Below are 23,535 nucleotides of genomic sequence, written 5' to 3' on the forward strand. Positions count from 1 at the left end.
AAGTGCACTCCCACAATTGCTACAGCCATGGGTCAAGCCTCAGGGCTCCCTCTGATTCCACCATGTAACACCAAGGGTAAGTGGCTTCCAAATTCTTAGCAAACACAGCAGTTACTTGGCATTTACATTTGCATTAATTAGTTTCTTTAAAGCTAATGCAAAGGTTTGAAAGCAAATTACTAATGACACATCCCCTTACATCTAAATGACTGCTGTCACTATTTAAAAAGGAAGAAATGAATGACAGCGAACTGGGAAGCATAAAAATCTGAGCTGGCACAGATCTAGGCAAACTTCACCTTGCAGTGATGGTCTCTGAAGCACATCTTGTTCTTTCAATCCTAAACTTCTCTTGGGTATAAAATGCCAGGTGTGTGTATTGGTTCTGTGATATGTTCAACATGACATTTACCAAGCACAATGCCATGAAGATAAAGAAGATCAATAAAGAAAGCAAAGTGGAGAATACGGCTGGCCAAAGATAGATCCTTTTCTTGGAAAAAAACTGAAGATTTGTGTTGGGATTACAAGAAGGTTTGGCTTTTTTTTAATTCCCGTCTCATTTCCCAGAAAGAAAACTAAAAGGGGGAAATACCAGACTTGACATATTGGCACATTTAAGCTCTTCTAAGTAGAAAATTAAGCAAAGCAAAATGAATTGCCATGCAAAGAACTATTAACCTAGTCAGAATGTTTCAACCTTGCTGGGTTACTCAATAAAGCCATTTTTGGTGAAAAGCTGCTGACACAGAAAAAGAGAGAAAGCAGTCAGATTAGACCAGGAGTTTCTCCAGAAAGATAATTTTTTACCTGTTTTAGGTTTGTCTCGCATCGGCGTCATGTAGCCATCCTCATCCAGCTCTCCTCGCACGACCCGCTCGGGTATGAAGACTGTGGGATCAGCGCTGTACCTCTGGGTGCTGCTGTCCTCTTTTGACAAGGTTGCCACTTGTTTCCGTAGTGTGCCATTACAGCAGGTGTCTTCAAAGATCTCAGCAGTGGCCCCTTGAGCAACTGGTGCTTCTGGTATTATGCAGCCAGGAGCTCTGTATGGCATCGGCACTTCTGCAGCATAGCCACCATCTCTATACACAAACTGGTTCTGTTGAAAAAGAAAAGGCAGCATGGGAAAGGAGGCTCCGAAGGGAGAGAATATTCAACACTATGTCACCTCTGTGGCTCCTGTGCCTTTCCGGCCTCAACTGCTCAATGACGCATTTCACGGGGCAGGTGTACCCTTGTCCATCCTGCAGACTGCTGCATTGCCAGCTCTGCGGCACCAGCAGCAGCACAGGCTATGCTGCGGACTGGCAAAGTATCTGTCTGCCCAGTGGCGCTGAGCTGGCTTCCCCTCCCAGGGACTCACCACCAGAGCAGCGAGGGGAGCAGGGAAGCAAGCTGGCTGCTCAGGGCTGGAAATGGGGCAGGAAAACTTGTCTCCTGCCTAGACCTGTGGAGGCTGGATTTACACAGCTGCAAGAGGCAAACAGGCTATCTCTTCTATTACTTTGGCAATCTCCCCTGGTTTCTGAACAAAACCCTTAAACCTCATGTTAGGGAAATCTGCAAAGGAGACGGGATAGAGGACACAATCATGTCTGAACTCTGTTTATTCTGGGGGGGGCTACTTTTAGGGTGTCCTACAGCAACAATCACATGGCCGCCCAAACACTATGCAATTCCACCAGGTAGTGCATTTCAGGCTGGTGAACTGTGTTATGCTGGTACCTCAACTCAACGGTTCAACTCGACCTACCATTTTGCTTGTCAGCTAGGGTGTGCAAGGAAATTTTGACCTATAAATAGGAAGGAAGAATGAACAGATTCATCCAAGCCTGTTACCTAAATGCTCTTTCAAGAAAAGTTAGCAGAATTTTAGGTGTGGGTCCATAGAGCTTGCACATGAATCCAGGCTGAGTAGAGATCTTGACTATTTGATTGCTTATATACACACTTCATTCACTGTTAGCTTTTCGGCTAGGAAAAAGGGGTCTGAAACAGAAAGTACGAAGCGAGGGAAGGAGGAAATCCTAAAGGATGAAGGCTGAATGTGAAATACTTACTCCTGACATAGGGGTGTAGGCAGGAGGAGGGCTGTGTCCAATTTCACTCTAATAGGAAAGAAAAATGGAATGATGGATATGTAATAAGAGGTCACACGAATGAAACAAGTCACATGAGCTGTGAGCTAACAGGGAGAAACATGCACATCGGATTTCCTAACTGAATCCAAAATCAAAGAATTCAGTCATGGCAAACACCTCACCAACATCGACAAACTGTGTGCCTCACCAGTCTTAGGGAGGGCTGCTGAGTTCCTCTTGCTGGGTAAGGGCATGTGCCATGTGACACCTGCTGACAGCTCCCGTATACCCTGCAAATGTCTCCTGTTTCGTTTTTGGAAAGGCAAATTGTACAGAAAGAATGACAGACGATGCAATCAACTTCAGAGGAAATACAGGGCAGGAGAAGTGCAGAAAGCAGCGTCCAGCTCCAAGACAAGGCTTGCTTTCCCAGGGACAAAGCAGGAGAGGAATAACTGGGAGGTCAGAAGGGTGCAGGACTGTAATTAGACGGTCACAGCTAGCTTAGTATCCCAGTAAAAACAGGGACAAAGCAGGAGAGGAATAACTGGGAGGTCAGAAGGGTGCAGGACTGTAATTAGACGGTCACAGCTAGCTTAGTATCCCAGTAAAAACAGCCCCTAAGTCCTGGTAAACCCAAATATCACTGCGGCACCTGGATTTCAAGACTCCAATGTGCCACGGTCCTGCTCACCCTTCTAATGTCACCTACGTATCACAGGCTAAGGGGTTTTACTGAGAAGTCTGCAGTATCTATGCAGAGATCTTCATTATGATATTGGTTTCTGGAACCATTGTACACTGGCCTGTGGACCCTGAACTGCTGTAACATGACCAGCACAGCATCTGCATTTATATAATATATAATAAATATATTACTGCTTCTCAAAACCAGCCTGTTTTTTATTGAAGAAATGCTGATTTTTTTGAGGAAAATAAAACCACACCAAAACAAATTTTATTTTTCATGGGTGTTTCTAATGCCAAAAAGTTACTTTTTACACTGAAAGATCAGTTCATCATAATTTCTTTGTTTCCCATTTTATTTCAAAAACTTTATTACATTTCATTTATCTCCTAGTTGGGGGAGAGAAAAAGGGTTTGAAGAAAGAAGGTCTAAACTTGAGATAAACTAGAAGGAAAAACTGCCTCTGGAAAGACGTCTAACCACCCTGAGAATACTCTGCTTTAGAAAATTATCTCGGTAACCAAAACCTGTTTCAAAACCACATCCACACCAAGAAACATATCAAAATTAAAAGACAACATGCATCCTCACATAGTAAGGATTGGATGTTCTACAGTCAATCTTTCCCTTATAAATTCCTTGACAAAACATCAGGATGATGATGATGGTCACTGTCAAATTGTCTTATTTTATAAAGGAATGTTTTGTGTTTAAGCAAAATACCTGCATCAGGAAAAAACTTTAAAACCCCCTAACTTTTTAAAAATGCATACTGTCTGCCTGAAGACCCTTTTCTGGTGATGGAGAATACACCCATTTCTTTCTATTTGAAATACCGCCACAGGCATTTGGTTACTCAGATATAACACCTCCTGAGGTGCAAATGCAGCGATGAGCCATAGGTAGAGATACACTTTTCACCAGCCCCATGAAAATTTGTCCTTATTTAGCCAAGTTATGACTTAAAAAGACTCCAGGTTGCAAATTACAAAAGCACAGGAAAACCTTTGTTAGCTGAATTGTCTATCTGCACCACCCATTAGCAAAGCTTGAGCAGGACTCTCTCTGTTTTTCCTGAGCGAAACTAGATGCTGGAAGGAAACACAGGAGGGGATCTATCCCATGGTCTCAATAATCCCCCTGGCCAGTGCCCAGGGAGGAGGAAGAGAAGAAAATAGCAGTCTGAGCAGATTGCGGAGCAGTTGAGAGGCTTACAAGGAAAGTGATGCTGGAGGAGCTGGCAGCAGGGATGGTCAGGAGCTAGGGAATGGTGCCTTGCAAAGGAACAGAAGGCAATGGCAAGTGAAAGAGACTGTGAGGTGCCAGGAAGTAGAAAGGGCTAGCACGTGACAGGAGGCTGAGTAGGAAGGGAGATGGTAGTAAGACCTAAATGCAACAGGGAGAAACAGGAAGCACAAGGACAAAAGACAGTCTGAAAGCACTGAAATACTTCTCTAGAGGCTGGAGCTGAACTTGAATCTCCTCGGCTGTCAGCAAATCGCTCTTGAACCGAAAAGCCCAATGCAGGCCTGGTTCACTGGCGCAGAGGGAGCTGAGCAGCCACTGGTTCTCCCTTAGCACGAGTGGTAGAGCTTTGCTCTGTGCAGCCAATGGGAGCTCCATCGGGAGCTCCAGGGGCTCTGTGCATGGGTAATAGGGCTGAGGGAGGAGGGGCTGAGACACCACTGAAGTCTAGCCTAACTGTGACTCACCTCATTAAGCTTTTGCCAAAGAGCTCATTATATTTGAAAAGCAGAGCTTAAACTTAAGCCCAAGGCCTGGGAGGAACTTTGGCTTCTCTGGCTCAGCTGTGGCTGCTGACAGCCAGAGAAGCCAGGATGATGCCAACTGCAAAGAAAGTGCTGTGTAAGGCAGTACAGACAGATGACAGAGGGCTTGGCTGGATCAGCCTGGAAGCCTCAGTGCTGCCCCAGCCAGGCATGGTCTCCTTCTCTCAGTCAAGAAAAGTGTACTTGTATCCAGAAACAGCCAAGAGATGTTCACAAGGAGGGAAGGAAGAACCAAAGTCAGCAGTTACCTTGCTGAGATGATCGCACTTGAGAGTGAAGAAGATTGTAACAGGAGAGGGAACACTTTACTGGAGATTACTTTTTAAAAGGGAACAGACATCAATACACATCTGGATACAGACTGTGCAGCAAGCATGTAACTTTGCAGTCTTCTGCAAAAGGCTTGTTTGGAATAACTGGGAAAGTCCCTTTAAACAGGGAACACAGTGAAAACTGGAGATGCTTTGATTGCAGAGGTCAAATCCCCCCCCGAAATCCCTCACCTTTCTTTTGCACCACAGACTTACAGTCCACTTGTAATGACACATGGGCAAGGACAGGTTGCAACTCATAATGTGTTAGACAAATGGATTAAAAACATCCCACAAGCGTGCCAGATGCTAGTTCGAAGTCCTGCTGATGGCTAAAGGATGTTGCACTGCAGGAAACTTAATCTGCCTTCTCCTTGCCCTCTGATCTTGTTTTTACTTGAATTCAGGGAAGCTTTCTGCCTACTCCAAAAAGATGGAGGAGGAAGTTGTGAAGACAGATAAGTAGTAAACTATGGTCCATAGAAGATGGTGAAGATTTAGGCACACTGATGATTACAGGTAGGATCCAGAGAAGAAATACAAAGCAGTGACTAGAAAGTCAGCTCTCTCAACGGTGAGGAATCCCAAAGCTCTACGGGGAATCCTCTACCTCTCTGTAAAGTTCTCCAGCTTCCTTCCCTCCCGCCTGCAGGCTACGAGACTCTGAAGAGGGGGGTTGCTTCTTTTGATTTCTAAGGTGGCTAAAGCCCTCCAGCTTATGCAAGAGTGAAAAGAGCTGTAGCAATATTGTCTTAGTATTATGTGCTGGGGATTAGAGTTCACTGCTGTCCACTTTTTACAGACACTAAACCAGTGACTGTAACGACTCCTTTTCTATTTGGTACTACACCATGCTATATTACGCACTTTTAATTTACATCTTTCTATTTTCACAGGGGCACTCCCATGAATTTCAACTTGTGGTTCACTGATTCTAGATGAATAAGGGGAGGGTTGTCTTGAACTCCTTTTAGTTCACAGCTCACAGGGATCTCTTAAAAGTAACTTAGGAAAGCAAGTCTTTTGTCAACATGTTTGACTTCAGCACACAGGGCTATGCGCCTCTGCCAGTAAATGTTTAGATGATTAGCAACTTAAAAAAAATACTGTTCTAGGATGGCCACATTATCTATCCGTGGGCAGGCTTTGCTCCACCCTCATCACAAAAGGCTAAACCCACTGTCCTAGCTTTAAATCTTCTTGGCCAAGACTCTAAGATTTAATCACACACTATGCAACTGTAACAACATAATAACAGGCCCTCTTAGACTAGCCCTGTCCCAAGATGTCAGGAGAGACTGGACTAGCATTAATGCATTTATTTTTGCTGACAAGACCCTTCCCAGTCAGTGACCTGCCCACTAAGATCACAGTAATGGTATTTTCTTCATGCCACCCCTTTAGCTCTGTATTAAACATAGGTATCGTGCAACAACATGCTTAACACAGAACCTTACATCTTGGCTCTTCCCCAAACCACTATTGTCTGTACATTTTTTTTTTCTTTACTGTTTTCCCCATGAGTTAATACCCTGTGGCCACTGTTCCAAAAAAAAGGAGGCAAAGCAAACAGCTGTCATGCCAATTAGTGGGGCTGAAAATGTGATATAAATGTTTAAATGTCTTTACATTGCCTGCTAATTGCAATGTGATGTCATGATTTTGTAGGCTTCTAAGACAACAACCCCCAGCCAGAACACGGTCAGGATATGAATCACACTGTGAGCAGAAAATACATTTGGACCTTATCAAGTAAAACTTAGCTAGCTTGATTTGTATGTGTAATCCACTTTACTCTGTTAATTTTTCATTGTTGCTGTTGCTGGCTTTGCATCTGAAATACAATGTTGAAATACAGAGCTGATGTTCCTTTTCTGGGATCTAGGTTTTCAGATTTCTGATCCTGAAATTCTGACCTGAATGATAAAGATCTCTAGCTTGTTGACATGGACAGAGACTTCAGAGGCTGGTTGCTCAAGGATCTCATTACATAAGACTGCTTAAAATGTCTCAACTTGCATACTGGAAAAAAAAAAGATGAATCATTACTCACCTCCTTTTGATCGTGTCATATGCATTATATCCACTAGCTCTGGCGTGCACACATCCATTGACATCTAAACTCTAAGCATCCTCCAGAAGGAGCCTAGCCTTTTTAACTGCCCATGAACAGCCCTAACCAGAAATGCCTGAGATTCCATTCTTTATACCACGATTGAATTTCAGGCACAAACATGACATCAGTGAGAAAAGGTAAAAAACAAGCAAATGTCCCCTAACGCCTTCTTAGAGGCCCTTTGGTATTAAAATACCAATGACATATCAGCTATTATAACCACTAACGTTTGTGTAAAATAAGCCTTGATAAAAGAGAGGTAAATAACACTTCCGTGAATATTGGCTTGTGTTATTGCTTTCTATTCATTAATTTCATTTTCCAATTCCTTGCTTCTAAAATCTCCCAAAGGTAAGCATCTCCTCCTTTATAGCAGAGACATAATATTTTCTGGCTGCACATTAAACTGTAATGAAATCAAAGCCTTGTTGGGGCCTGCCACTCATATTTATGTAGTTGTGTGAATATGGCTCTGCCTTGTCTCTTTTCATTTGGGTCTAGCATCATGCCTGGAGTGTGGCATCCAGAGCTGTGTTCCTCCCCCTGCCTGCACTACAGTTCATCCCACACCAGCCCTTCGGTGACGACAGCTGCACCCACAGCAGATTTCAGGTGGAAGAAATGCTGAAGGTACTCAGCAATGTGATGCTGCTCTGGGACTATGGGTGGTACAGGACTATTACCAAACAGAAAATAAATAAAATACTATTTTAAAGCATGATCTGCTACCCCCTCTTTTCCTTTCCCTAGAAACTGTTTACCTGATTTGAAAGTAAGTCAGTATCCACGCTTGAATCACCAAACCACAGCCTCCTAACATACCAGGCTGAGCAGGTCTTGCTGCAAGCACCAAGATTTCAGCAGTTCTCTAGGAAGGACAGCTGATTTATGTGAGTGGATCTGAATAATACGTTTGGGATGCTCTGGTGGGGCTGCAGGCAGAGCACACAACACAGAGTTGTCCCACCAGCCCCAAGCAAACTCCAGCTACATTTCAAGGGAGCAGCCTGGTATTTACAACTGATCTGAACTGAAATTCAAATACGAAACACCACCCCAGGAGAGCAGCCACCTCTGCTACAGAGCAGTCCTGCTTCCCTCTGACCACAGAACTAACAGCTTATTATGCCCTGCTTCAGATAGCCCACAGCAAACACATCTGAGATGAAAATCAAAGGAAAGAAAAAATATGTACCACGAGATCACTCCGTAATGTTAAATAGAAATGAAATGCTGTTGTGGTATAGTAATAGCTAGAAGTCTTTGCAGACCTCTGGAGATTTCTGGTCCTAGCCCCTGCTCAGAGCAGGACCGTATATAAGAAGAAAGGATTAGACACCCCCAGGCCATTACAGTTACAGCACATCCATCCCTGAAGCTCGAAGCACCCGAGGCAAGTGCGGCATTCCTCATGCTCTCTCTTCTGCTTAGCATGGGCTCCTGTCCCTGCCTAAGGGAACTCCACTCCCTGCTGGGTACTCTCCTTTAGGACTATGAAGAAAAGTTCCCATTAGCATCACTGCCAAGTGTCACGGCTTGGCGCTAGGCAAAAGTCACTGCTGGCACCTTGTATCATTTCAGCACACAGAAAACCAATCACAGCATCCCAGAGATGTACATCCATTGCAGCTGGTTTGGGATATGTATGTATGTGTCTCTTACATCACCTGTTTCAGGCAACAAACAGCAATATGGCCCACCTGAGTTAATGTAGCAAGACGGGATGTACATTTTTCCAGTGAAAGGAAAGCCTATTATTCAACAACAAAATAAAAGGTAGGAATAATATACACAGGGCGTGGACAGTAGGTACGCAATAAATTACAATGCCCTTAGTTCAATGGTCATAAAGTTCCATTGAGGATCAATGAATCTTTACTGGAAACCATGATGTCCCAGTCCCTTTTTCCAGCACTACCCTTTCTCAGAATAGGTGTAAACATTTTAACTGGAATGTTGATACACAAGTATAGAAAAGAATGTAAGCACCATTCTATGTTAGCTAATGTTTGCTCCAGTCTCTGACAACTGCTCCTTCCACGATCAGGACACAAAACACCCAGTTTAGATCAGTGAGGGGGAAAAAATAACTATAGAAGAAACAAGGAATAAGTCTTTTCTGCATATAAGTATTTTCTGCACATAAGTTTTTTCTGGTTACTGTTTGTCAGAGGTGTGGTAAAATTTGGAGCTGAGCCTGAGCTCTAACTCGGTTCACATAGGCTGCCTGTATCATCTGGATGTGCCATATCACGTCCTGGCAGTATGGTGGGTTGAAGACATCCTAAACTTGTTCAGAATTAGTATGGATGTTTCACTGGTGAGCTGGGTTCAGGTCAGCACTGACTGACTTCATAGCTTCAGATATATCACGTGAACTTTCTCTTGCACAATTTTCTCTCCTAACAGCAGCCTGTTTTCAGATCTATAAACTCTTTTAGAGCAGTCCATATGCAGAGGGATACCCAAATTGTAATACAGCCTTCTAAGAGTGATTTAACTAGGACTGTGAACAGTAAACGCCATATATCACAAACAAAACATGCCTAACCATCTTGGCGTAACGGTATAAGAAATGACATACTTAAATATCGCACAGAATATTTCCTGTGCTGTTACTGGAAACTAGCAGACATACACCATATATTTTCAGTCTAAATACTTCACCAAGTAGAGGAATCAAAGATTACAAAATGACCAATGAAAATGATCTGTGAGGAGATGCACGATGGGGCCACAAAACTCAGTATCCAGACACGGTGACAGGGAAACATGGGTGAAATGTTTTTTCTATACCTGGGCTGGGAAGAAAAGCATTCACCCACTGTATTGGCATCAAAAATACTACCTGGAACACCCCCTGTCCTCCCGATACCAGAAACCTTCAACCTTCCAACCTTCAGAATGGCCAGCAAACAGACTTCAGCTGGCACAATGTAATTTGGTCTAAGCATGACACAAGAATGAAGCTGCAAGAATTCCCTTCCCCTATTATTTTGTATTCACGCACGGTGTCAGACAGACAAGAGAGCAGGAAGAGAGACAGCTTGCATGTGTCTATCTTTCCCTTTCAATCTCTTTTACTCCCATATCCCTCCTGTCACCCATGACTAGCTTTCTGTCACTCCTTTTTTAGTACACTCTCCAAGACGTTTTACAGTAAATAGCACCTTCTAACACTGGGCCAATTCCCCACAGTTTGGAAGAGACAACATACCATTTCATAGCTACTCTAACAATTCTCTGTGGGAGAGAAGGGTCAAGGCACTGCTCCTGCTCATATGCTGTAGCATCTGTCCAAAACACAGGAACAGCAGCAGCTCCTTTTCTGTACAAACCTCAAGCTTCAAATCCCAAAACAGGGAAAGGATGGGAAATGGGACCAAAACCACAACACGGTCATGATTTGTGATTGCGACACGGCAGACAAAAAAAAAAAAAAAAGAAAGAAAAAAAAAAAGGCACAAAAGAAAGCTGATGAGCAATACTCAGGGCAGCAGCCCCCTCCTATGCCGCACGCTGCATTGCCATCTTCCCCAGTCTGTTTTGTACAGTAATCAAAGGATATTCTGAGCCTCTCAAAATGCCATCAACCCTCATTGAGAATGAAATAGAGCACATCTTCACTGAAGCCTTTACAGCAGTAATCATTATAGCATGCTGGCCTGAACAGGGAGCTCTTACAGACAAAGATGGGTTTTAAAAATAAAATAAAAAAGCCTTCCTAAAATCTGAATAGAAACTTGATGATAATCTCCCAATTTTATTATGCAAGGGGGAAAAGAAACCCATAATTGTGCACTCTTGGTCTCTTATAGCAAAGAATAGGCTTCTTGATGAAACGCTGAGTTGATTTAGAGCAGGGCTTTGGTTCTGGTGGCAATAATACACTAAAAGAAATAACTATCCAGCTGATTTGGATAAAATAATCATTTTTTAACATTCTAAATCTAAACTTCATCTGTGCCTCCTCCCACTTCTCCCCACCGCATCTTTTGGAGAGTCTTTTTATAGCTTTGAGAATTTTTTTTCCCCTCCCCTACCGCAGCATTTAACAGGAGAGACAGACTCTTTACTGTGGCTAACAAAAGCCACTTTAGGCTGTGCTGGCATTTATCCCCATTGCAGGTATGTTTAGAAAGTACAGTATTCGACACAGGATGCTCCAGAGCCCTCCTGCCACCTTATGGCCAAAGCATTATCACCTGAGTCCCATTGCTGTGGCTTGGGAGACCCAACTGTCACAGGCAGCCAGGTGTTTCAGTGACACCTCCTTGGAGCCCTGCCAGGTGCATTTCCAAATCATGGCCCCTTGTATTTTCAGGTGCTTTTATTATTTCAAGAAAATCATACGATTCCTTAGAAATGCGTATTTTTCACCAACAATTTATGCTTCAAATCTTGTTAGCAAAGGAAAATTTTCTCCCAGCTCTCATAATTATTTCCTGACTCTTAGTCCACTTTTCCATCCACTGAATTACGTAGAGTTGTTTAGCTTGCTGTTTTCCAAGAATGCCTCATCAGTGCAGTGTAGAAATATTTATTACTTACTCTCTTTATATCTATTGACTTTTTTTCTTTCCACAAGAGAAAAGAAAATGGATCAGCTGTGAGCTCTCTTGACTGTTAACACAGCCAGCAGCTATTCATGGATTAAGCAGATGCTGTCTGATTTTAAACCAGTTTATATTAAAGCTCAATGAATTTACATGTCATGCATCAAGGTTTGAAGCAATATACAGCTACAGTCGTTTCCACCCATTCCACTGAGCGTTCACTTGTGGTAGGTCTCCCCAGGAAGTACTGCGAGGTGGTGATTTGTTATTAAATATATCTTCAATTTCTAGAAACCAAAATGCCAACCAATGCTTTTAGAAAGTCTGACTCTAAATTGACATGCCTGAAGTCAGGAGACTGAATGTGACAGAAAAACAGCTAAGGCATTAAAAAAATTGTGTTTTAAGGCACTTGGCCTGCAAAACCATGAGGCAATTTGACAAGTTGGTCCTGATCATCTAGTCAGGCTGAGAAGGGCTTACTCCTTGAGAAATACCACTGATTTCAGCTGGCTTGGTTGCAAAGCAAGAAACTAATTGCCATAATGCACTTTCAAAGAATTCTCTGTGAAGAGCCAGCCATCATCTAATCTCTTTGAATTCTCCATATGAATTTTCCTTCTTTCTCCTTTGGCAAACTTCACACATTTAAAAAAGATATTTAAATACTCATATTCTAAAGATTCATATTTTGTGAAAAGCTTTCCTTTTTCATGTAAATTATTGAGACTGAAATATTTTTTTCATCTAATGTATTTTACAGTGTATTTTTGCATTTTTGTTCTTACTACTTCATTCACCCCGAGCAATGAAATTAGACTGACTAGCATTAGTCGGGGTTCGCCTTCTGCTTTTCACAGACAAAGATGGCCTTGTGCTATCTACCTTTCCAAAAAACCCACAAAAAACACCTAGAAACAGACGCAGCAGAATTTCCCAGAAGAAGAAAGCTACAGCAGGCAAAATATTTGTGATGGTCAACTAGACACCAACAAAACACTAACAGCCACTGAGAATTGCTTAATGTAAAAAGCACAGCAGAACAGACAGGCACCTTCTACCACCAGGATGTCATTAAAACTTAGAGAAGCAGAAAATGGGAATTTGAGATCTTGAAAGCGAACTTGGTGGGACTTCCAGATTTACCCTAAAGGTTTGATGGCAGCAACTGCAGTATCTGGTACAGTGTTGCCAAGACTCTACTAGGAAAATACACAAAATGCAGCGTTTAATGAAAGTCATGTAGAAGGGATTCATACAAACTTTCCCAACTAATCAAGCAGTTTTTCAAGAAGCAAGAGAGCTAACATAGAGTTGGTGTCAGTGTAATCTTCTGAAATGCTATGAAGAGCTTTGATATGATGTCTAGTCAATTTACAAGTTCATCTGTTCTGGCATTGGAGATTTCATCGCAACACTTGCACCAGGAAGTGAAAGAGTCTAGTAGAAAGGCAAAAAAGTAACCACTACGATTTTCAGAAAGTTTTTGATCACCTTTTAAGGAAAAGGAACTAAAGAAACAGGACGGAAATAAATAAAAAAGTCTACAACCTGACAGACTGCAGGAATAAGCATCAAATTTAAGGAAAGATTTGGTCATATTATTTTTGGGAAGACACTACAGAAGAAAAGGGTAGCAAACACCACAAACCAACCAAATAAAAAAGAGGCATCACTGTCCTTTAACAACACACCAATAGGACTATCCTACTCAACCCCATAGGCAGAGGAGGTTCCTGATAACTGGAAGCTCCTTAGTTTAGCACAGAAAAGGGTGCATGGTGGACAGTAATAGGATCCAAACACTGCTAAAGAGACTTTTTAACATTGTGATGTATTTTCCAACCCACTTGCTATAATGAAGACAATCTTTCTAAAAGACAAACTCTACCTCAAACAGGATTTCTGCACTTGATGCAGAAATTAAGAGACAAGAGACTCTGGCCTATGTTATGCCAGAAGGTTAGACAAAAATGCTTGCAATGGCCCCATCTAGCCTTCACGCAAATTATCTATTGACTTTAGGATGAAGTTGTTTTACTGCCATCAGCCCACCATGGCCAGGACACACCTGGAGAAACAATTTAGCTTGAGAGCTTGGCCAGGAACGGGTAACTGCATGTTCTTACAGAAAAAGAAATGGGGATCAGGAAGACACCAACTGCTACTAAAGCCCTGGACACGAGGAGATTCATGGACAAATCATGACTCCCTCCAGCCACCTTCTTTGCTAAGAGGAAAGGATGCTATAACCAACTGTTAGCCCTCCCCACCTGCAATGACAGTAATTCTCACACTAGCTCAGCTGTGCTGACACACTGGGAAGTGCCCCTCCAGACTCTGACTGCTCTCCTAAATCCTCCCTCCCAGCTGTAACTGAAGACAGGGGTGCTTACAGCCCCCCACCTTCCAAGTTTGCTGTATTTCAGTATGTAAAGGAGGCCATATTAGACCTCAGATCTGATCTTCCACCAGAGCATTGCAAGTGCCTAAGAAATTCAGCCCCACTACTTAAACAAATCTAATAAAGTCACTTAATTCTGGTAGTGATCCCACTGAGTGAATAGTCCCTACTGTCCATGACAGGCTTTGGAAGGAAAGATGCCATGCTGACATGAAACACATCTGAAAATCACTAACAACCACCTCCTTTGTAATCTTGTGATTTGGAAATGGCTACCTTTCAAATTTAGAAACCAGAACAAATTAATCATAAAGATAGCTTCTTGCCTGCCTTCTCTCTGAAATAATCTTTTTATACACAGACATATACAGATGTTAGACTATGAAAGACTACCAGACCTAATGCCGCAACAGGACTGCCGCAATGGCATACCAGACACTACTCAGGGAACTGAAACTTGGCTTTTGGCATACGAGTCTGCTTTAGACAAGCAGAACAGTCTCCCTGGATGTGTGAATTGGACACCTCTGGGAAAAAAAAAAAAAAAAGCGCTTGATATTTAATTGCAGAGTCAGCAGGTGCTTCCATGATATATAGCACATGGAATAAAATTACAGGGACAGTATCAGCCAGTAATAAACAGTATGGACTGTTTTCAGCAGGAATTAGCCAAGGATTTAGAGCAGAAAGCATCATGGTGTACACAGAGTGCTTTCTGTATTAGTATTATCTCTGTGCACACAGGACAGTACTTGTTACAAATACCTGAATGAATCATCTAATGGCTGTGAATGTAGGACACTTGAGCACTAGGCTAGGGTCCTGTGCTCATGGAAACACTGCCTAGGATTCGGCTTATCTCTCAGAAGCACAGAGCTTCTAAAACTCCTTATTTCTAGAATATCTCCAGACGATGGAAAATAAAAGCTGGAAAAGCCGAAGAGCTGAAATTGCAACTGAAGAATTTCAGATGCAATGAACGAATTCGGTTTAGCTTAGGATGCTAATTTGTATTTAAAAGTTGCATCAGTCTCAGGCTGGACTTCATAACAGAGGGCACCGTTATGAGCTAGAGCATGTGCAGGCTTCTGCTCAGGGCAGTACAGGTCCCAGAGACATGCTAGTGTGAAGTCAGTATGGGTGTGATGGAAATGCTGAAGCCGTGCCTGAGCCTCCCAACTTCATAGATTTCAGTAATCCCTGGAGGAAGAAGGATGTGACACTTCCCAGAGAGCTGGAAACTCCCCAGAAGGCTTCCCTCTTTCCTTGCCTGCAGGTCTCTGCTATTACTTCATATCAAAATATGTTTTCCTCTTCACATGGGAGGGAGAAGGCAGGCAGTGTTTCATGCAAACCCCATTCAGTGGTGCCTCTCCCAGGCAACAAGCTGCAAGGATTTAGGACTGAGATCATCCTAGAGAAACTTCAGAGATTTCCTTAGAAAGTAAATGTTCTTACTCTTAATTCTCTGACTTCAAAGCATGTCAGGAGGCTCATGATCTACCTGCTTTCTTCCTGCAAACTTTTGTCCCCGTAAAGCTGTACCGCTGGAACATTCACCTAAAGCTGTCAGTACAACGCACCCAGAGAAGGAACACGATACCCTGCCATCACATAACCCACTCTTTCTTCACTAAAACTATAATCAGAACAACTAAGATGGGAAGTACAGTATCCTTCTGATCTCTGAAAACGACATGAAGATCATGTAGCTCTTGTCTGTGTGTTTTCCTTCACCAAACTGCCTGGCAATCTCCCCATAAAACTCAATTTGCCAGACACAGTGAACGCAAACTACCAAAGATGTATCAATTAATTTGGCATCTATAGCTGCAGCAGCACCATAATGAGTTTGTGTAATATTAATATTCACTGCACCAAACAAGCATAAATCACACACTATCCAAAGGAAACAGAAAGACAGAATCAGACAACTGCAGATAGAGAGCTCTGACAGCATTTCAATTCTGTGTGATTCTTGCAGCTGGCATCCATCTGTACTGAACTACGCACAGCAGATGCACTATTACCTTAAAGGAGCTACTGGGTATTTTGTTTCAAATCAACATGAATCTTCTTTACTGGAATAATAGGTAATGTACCAAGAACCTGAGTGCTTCAGCAAAACAACAAACAAGTACACAGCTTTCTGTACAGAGAGGAAACAAACGTACTACAACCAGAAAAAACCTCTGCAAAGGAAAGCAAGAGTGCTAAGATACTATGGGTCTCTTCACTTGGCCCCTGGCCCCTCCAGCAACATGGTGCTGTGGCCTTCCTGCAATCCAGACATACTCGCCTCTACAGCAGTACCAGCAGTACATTTAGTGGATGCAGAATTGTTAGCAAAGCTGAGACTGAAGCTGATCAGATGCTGGACAAGTCAAAACTCTACTGGTAACCCTGTAAGGGACAGGAGTCAGTCTCCAGTGATACCAGAAAGTGCTATTATAAATCAGCTGGTTGTTCAATGGCCAAACCTTTGCCCACCTCTTCTTTTGGCCTTAAAAATGACCCCTCTGTAAAGAGGCCCCTACTATAAAGGAAAACACTACGAAGATGGAAGGGGTGCAAAAATACAGAGCTAGTCGCAAGCTTTCTGTCCCCCAGCTGCCCTCTCTGAGGTTACCTGGGTCAGACAACTTGGCTCAGAATGTGAAAACTTTTGGCAAAGGGTAAGTCCAAATTTAAGTGTTAGACTGTCGTGTGATGCCAGAGAAAAATTCCCAGCAGAAGGAGTTACTGAAAGAAGGATACAGTCTTGCTATTGTCATTAAATTGAATTGCAAAGCAAAGCTCCCACTGACTTCAGTGGTACAAGATTACAGTCTCAAACCAAGATGGGAAATTGTGAGCTGCAGAGAGGAGACGTCACATCAAGAAATGTGATGGAGTCTCTTTGTGTGGCAAAAATAAAGGCGCTGGGTCTCTTTCTTCAGCTCTGCTGACTTCAAGGCGATCACATGTGTGTAAGCAGCTGCAACAGTGTGGTGTAAAGTTGGGCAAAGGCTGTGAGAAAGTTACTTGAATTTAATAATAATAATAATGATAACAATAATAACAATAATAAAAACAACAAACCGATGCTGGTGTTTGCTTTTCATAAGCATGTTGGCTGCCCAAAGAGCACATTTTAAATGATCCTTTCAGAGCATTTACTCTAGGATTTTTGGTGGAATTAATTCCCTCAGCTGTAGTGGACTCCTCTGCTCAGCTGGCACTAAAGACAGAGGGCAAAAGGAACTGTTGGTAAGGGAAATACATTTTCCTGCTCATCCTTTCTCCTTTAAATATACCCCAGTGTTTCCAGAAAATACGGAATTGAGATGAATATAACAAAACTTATGGGTCTGACTCTGTTTTCTCAACCCTATGTTGGTGTAAATGGTGGTACTTCACTGTGTAAAACTAAGCTACAGCGATTTACATCAGTGTGACAGTGAGTACCTTTCAAAGGTAACTATTGTTTAGTTCTTTTCTCAGAAGTTGGCAGCAAAGGAAACTGAACCGCTCCAGAGACAGCTAGAGATTAAACTGACTTATTTCAGACCAACATCAACACTAAAATTTAACTCTTGTTGCCATAAAGAGAACATTTCTTGCATATTGCTAAATCACGCCTCATCTCCCCTTCACTGCCTTTCAAAGACACAGCAGAAAAAGTACATGAATGCAGCTTAGCCAGTGGGACGACAACCCAGCCTCTTCCAAAGTCCTCTCTAGTCTCATATTCAAAAACAGTAGGAATTTCGCTATGAATTGAGTAGATATTATTATATATTATAAAATAATATCTATTATTCTATATTTATTATTATATATTATTATATAAGATCATATTTTGTCTTCCTTATTCCAGAAAAGCACCAATTCACTCAGAAGCAGCAAAAGAACTTCAAGCAGTGTATGGTCAGGGCATGAATACTGACCTGGTTTATACACTCTTAGCTCCTTCGCCTGCCTCTTCCCTGCCTCACATGGTGTAATCAGTTCAGACCAGGGTATGAAACTGGAACTACTCTGGCTAAAAATATTTATCCAAAAGGTTTCTAAACCATGAGGAATAAACACCAATATTTCAATGGGACTTCACTTGGTGTTTAAAATGTGACTTTCCACTAAAATTAGCATTGAGAGAAAACAAACAAGCTAGTGCCTAATTACTAAATACATCTGACGTTGTGCGAATGTCCTCACATCGGTAATGTATTCACCACCTCTTAGTTTTCTGAGAAGAGGTGGCACCTAAACTGTTAAAAGGATGGAGCCAAGCGCAGGAATAGGCAGAGGTCAGAGCTGTGGGCAGGTTGCTCAGGAGTGAAAACACATTCTGGAAAGCTGAAGTCAGGTCCCCACCTGCAACAAGGCTCCTGTGGCACTGAGGCTGAAGGCATTTAGGACAGGATTCAGTTCACCAGAGCTCACACAGCAGGTCTGAGACTGCTCTGGAGCTGTCAGTAGTTAGTGGATAAAGACACTTCCAGAAAGTAACGTATTGTACTGCAAATGTCCAAGGCAGGCAGCAATGATCACCCACTGGACACACCCACTCTTCTCCAATGACAGGATGAAGTCTGGATGAAAAGCTTAGATTATATCCCTATCCTCCTGACGGTTAGAGTTATGTGAGCTGAATTCCACCTGAATACTGTGCCTCAGCTCCCCCTGTAAAATAACATTTCCTCCCCTGGCAGGGATATTACAAAGATCAACAGGCATATATCTGTGACATACTCAGTAAAAACACATGCTTGTGAAGGAGGACCATGAAAGCATCACATATAAACAGGAAAAGCGGCTGGGTCTGAAATCTGGCTCCAGACACAAAAGCAGCATTATCTATATATTCCAGCTGCTCTCACTTACATCAGTGCCAACCTGTCAAGGCAACAGGATTGCAGGGATGGGCGAATCAGAGCAATGCGCTTCCTGGCCAGGATGGTACGCAACTGAGAAACAACACTGCTTGACTTCACAAGCCTCAGCTGTGCTTTCAGGACAGGCAGTCGAGCCTTTGTTCACTCGAGGCTGAGCTATTAATTTAGAATTCACTGAGGCACAATGAACAGGGAACCCAGTGACAACATTTTTATAGTCACTCTCCTTACAATGAGAGCTTGTAATTCCCAAGGCAACTCTGGCCTGTGTTTGATTAGTGTACTTAGATCTAGACCTGTGCTTTTGTTATAACCAGCATTTTCTGTTACAGCTTGCGCTTACCCTGTTGGAATCAATTCTTGTCCTGGAGGTGTAGATGGGAGGAGGGATGTTGAAGGCTTGAGGAACAAGATACTCTTCAGCATCCATCATATCTTCCAGGTCTTCCTCATCAAGAAGGTTTTGGAAGAACTTGCTGTCATTTGGGCTTGGGAGCTTCATACGATCATCTCCCTAAACAGATTGTATTTGGAGAGGAAAACAGTCAAAATATGGATTAATTTACCAAACATGGAACTTCAGCCTTCCTCATACCCTGGCAGCCAGGCTCCAGGGACCACACATGCTGCTTTGTTTGTTCTAAAGCATCACATTCACATCATTTGTTTCATTTTTTTTACTGGGAATACGATGACAGAAAGGGAATAACTGCATAAATCAAGCAAAGTCATTTTTTGGCATTCTTGTGATTGAGCTTTTATTCTTTCTTCTTTCTTTTTCCCACACAAGCTCTGTCTCTGACCCAAGTTCTGTCAAGGCCTGATGTATTTTGTGAAATATCTCAGCTATTTAGTCTGACATGGGGGTGTGGAGGGGCAGGAATAGCATGGAATCTGCTGTGTCTGGGTGTTTGCGTTATTTTCATTTTTATTTTTAGGGACTTAGAGGCTAAACTTCCCTCTCACCCCCATGGAAAGTTCTGCAGAATTTAACAGAGCTGAAAGCAATAAAATCAAACCAGGGGACAAAAGCAGCAACAATGATACATATTTTTATTGAAATAGCACCTACAGGCAAATCTACAGGCTGTAGAGACAAACGGCACTTTGCTTGGTGTCTTTTGAAACACCACAAAAGGCAGCCCATGCCCCAAACACCTTACAGCCCCATAGAAATGATGCTAAACTGAACTGCATGGCTCAAGAACGGCTTCTCACTGATGGCTGTGCTATGGGGTACATGCAGACTGGTTTAAAAGCTCAACAGCAAGCTTGTCATTCCTGACTGCATTTGGGGGGAATGAGGAGTCACAACAGCAAAGATACCAGTGCAAATTACCCTTCTTTCTCCTCAAGAAGCACATGGCCTCTACTGTCTCCAAGGATCACTGGAGAAGCCTCAAAGGATGAAATACACACCAGACTATACAACAGTGGAGGGAAGGGCAGGGGAGAGAAAGGGAAGGAAGCGGTATTTGGAATAGGAAAACATGCCTTGTCTAACAAAGTAATTTAATCAAACTGATTTTTGCAGAATCATTTGTATCAGGCTGAACTTAGAATTTAACAGTGGGGAATACTGCAAGAGAAATTCCACGTTCAGCACCACAAATCCTCTGGACTAGTATTTTACTCTTGAAATATATTTTACTTCTCCTCGAGCTGAAGGAGGGTAGCATACATTCACACTGTGTAGTAATACACCATGAGTAGGCTAGCATGTCTATGTAGTGAAATGAAACACCATACGGTGAGACTAGTGCTAGACCCAGAAGCAATCAGGAGATGTAAGGTGGCAGTGACTGTACTTCTGGAGGTTCTTGAGCTATGAACTCTTATGTCAGTGCGAAGTTAAGAACCAGCTGGATCTATCTCTGCCCATAATCCATGATGTGGAGCAGATAGATATAGCATGAGAGTATTGTTACCTGGATCGAACTATTTTAATGCTTTCATCTCTGGTTTGATTTTTCATTTTCATTTGAACTGGTCACACACTGGGACCATTTAAGGACCTTACCAAATAGTCAGATTCGTTTTCTGTGGCTTGAGTCTGAGTTGTCATAAACATATACACAACTCTAGGCTTCTGCAGAGTGTAGGAGTGAAAGGACAAAAATTTCCATATTTGCCTGTGCTCAGGACATACACAGCTCTAGCTGGTCAACAGATATGGCTATACTGGTACTGCTCTGCTGCCATAGTGCAGTTTCATGTGATTAATGTCATGCCAGTGTGGTCTATCACAGGGACTGTGAGACACTACAGAGCCTACACAGCCTAAGGAGGACACAGAGGGAAGCTGCTCTCTAGGATGAGATGCCCCAATGCAACACAACTCCCTGTCTTCTCAGAAATCTTTATCTTTAGGCTATGAAAAGAAACTTTCTTATGATATCAGCAGTGCAGGGAAGAGTCTCTTCAGGATAATCTGCCAAGATCCAACCCAAGCAACTGCAGAACCAAGCAAGTCCTTGGTCTAAAGTAAGTCCACTCTCCACTGATGGATAAATCTTGTCCCCAGATTCAGGAGAAATTGCAAAGCACTGAGCAGCTTGCAAAGCCAGATCTTTTGTATACGTGCTCATAAATACAAGCTTAGGAAACGAATTTCAGGGGGTCTTTTTCTTTTTTTTTTTTCTTTCTTTTATTTTTTTTCTTAGATATTGCCACTGGCCATTCTACTTCATTCTTGTACAATACTGTGGTCACTGCTTACTTAAGTTCAAGGGCACCTTGAACACAAGAGATACAAAGGCAACCCCCTTAACAGTCGGGTTTGGCAGACAGTATTCTTTTTTTTTTTTCTTCCCTCCGATGCTGCAGAGTTGCTTACCTGAATTACTAGGTATCTCTGAGGGTCTCGAGCCATTCTAGAGAATTCAGCAGCCAGCTCCTTGAATTTTGGCCGACTGTCTGCATCAATCATCCAGCCTGGGGACAGATGAAAGATGACAAAGAAAACAGTTAATTGTCAAGGGAAGAAATTATTCCGTTTTTAAAAATGTTTAAAAAGTTTGACGTCCTTGATGTCCTCGAAAAGAGCAGCACAGAAGAATGGAAAACTAGAACCCTATGGTGCACCTAAAATGGAAAACATTTGGTCTTGGCCAGAGAAGGCTAGATTGTTCCACATTGTATGGATTTTTTCTTAATTTGCTCTGAACTCCTGCTCCCCATTCCCCAAAACAGAGACAGCAACAATGTCTTGCAATTCTCTGTGTCTATCATGCCTGTTTACATTGTCAGTGCTGACCGTCTTCTATTATAGATGTGTCCAACCTCAAATATAATGAATCTGATCTCATCTGAGTCTAGTGGGTTTGTTACAAAGTTACTACTAAATACAATTTTTCTTTAACTGACCTACTGTTCCACAGTGACTTAGATTAAAAAGAGCTGTTCAACAGATCTACAGGATGACTGACCTCACATCTGCCTTTCCAGTAATTCTGCATTCATGTGTCTGAATCATTAACACAGACCTCACACAAGCCATTAGACGCTACTTTAATTGAGTAAGGGTGATTCTTTTGTCCTTCACTCTCCAGGAAACATTCATTAGAAACAACAATTCTCAATCCTTGCTAACGCTTTCTGCAAAACAAGGAAGTAGTATAGGCAGTCCCCACCAGCGACTAGTTTATCTCAGTGTCAGCTTTTTCTAATAGAAAAACCTATCAGCAGCTTCTCAAGAACATGTTCTCATTTGCTAAGAACGCTAAACAAAGCAGTCCTTATCTCCTTCATGCGGTTTAACTGAAGAAGTGACCAATGCAGGAAAAGCAAAGCTACTATAGCTTACAAAGAATTTCACACAAACATTACAGCACTAAGTCTGTACATCTAGCTGTAATCATCTCTTCCAGAATACCCAGTCTACTAGGACTTCCTTTTGTTCACTAAGATTCGCCTCGTAGTCCTTAGAAACCCTATCAGATGGAACATTTTTGCACTCGACCAACATGAACCTCTTGCACTATTCAGCCAATTTCCATACCTGCATGCACACTGCAGCTGTTTTCAGAAGATATGTTATTTACCTATTAAAGTTTTATTTTCTTTTTTTCCCCGTGGTTTTGTGTATGAAGCAAAGGGATAGAACTATATAAGATGAATGAAATCTCTGTATGTTAATCTCACTTAAATTAAGTCAGAAACACCAGAGAGATGTTCCTAATTCTTTTTAAATTAGAAGCATAGCCTTGGAGGATACTGTCACTAGTGTGGGTATCTTGGTGATAAAAGGGTAGCAAGAAACACGTGCAGACTGTTTTCCTTTTTTGCTAAAATAAAAAATATTCACAAATTATTGTACTGGACTAAGAATGATAAAAATTGATCCTCTCTGTGGCATTTCTTGTATTAATTTAATTTTACTTGTTATTACTATTGCAATCACCATTCCTGTTACTAACAATAAAACAGCCACGCTTTCTTCCTTCAGTATTTGGAACCAGCATTTCTCCTCACAACCTTTACTGGCTGGGTATCCATGTACCATAATTATATTTAATACTATCTTTTTTAACATCAAAATCAATTGTCATGGAAATGACAAGGGTTTACAATAACAATCATACAATTTTGACTTCACAGCAAGAATACGAGATACCATCTGACAGTAATAAGATGCTGAGCTAACTCAACCCTTCACAGCTAAATTAATATCTTTTGCAATTGCAAAAAACGTGCATACAGTATTTAAA

At 42.1% G+C, this 23,535-nt stretch overlaps 1 protein-coding gene across 3 annotated transcripts in view; it reads right to left on the bottom strand.

The window, feature by feature from the left end:
* The window catches only part of ERBB4 (erb-b2 receptor tyrosine kinase 4), a 636,919-nt gene that overhangs the window by 9,174 nt on the left and 604,210 nt on the right, over nucleotides 1-23,535 (bottom strand). For all 3 annotated transcript variants that reach the window (XM_037398480.1, XM_037398479.1, XM_037398481.1), the window contains exons 24-26: nucleotides 21,663-21,760; nucleotides 19,170-19,340; nucleotides 811-1,102 (exon numbers count right to left, since the gene is read on the bottom strand). In XM_037398480.1, coding sequence (XP_037254377.1) covers nucleotides 811-1,102; nucleotides 19,170-19,340; nucleotides 21,663-21,760 — 561 coding nt within the window. The remainder of the gene's footprint in view (nucleotides 1-810; nucleotides 1,103-19,169; nucleotides 19,341-21,662; nucleotides 21,761-23,535) is intronic.

Source organism: Falco rusticolus, chromosome 8, assembly GCF_015220075.1.
Source record: "Falco rusticolus isolate bFalRus1 chromosome 8, bFalRus1.pri, whole genome shotgun sequence".
NCBI classification, from domain to species: Eukaryota; Metazoa; Chordata; class Aves; order Falconiformes; family Falconidae; genus Falco; species Falco rusticolus.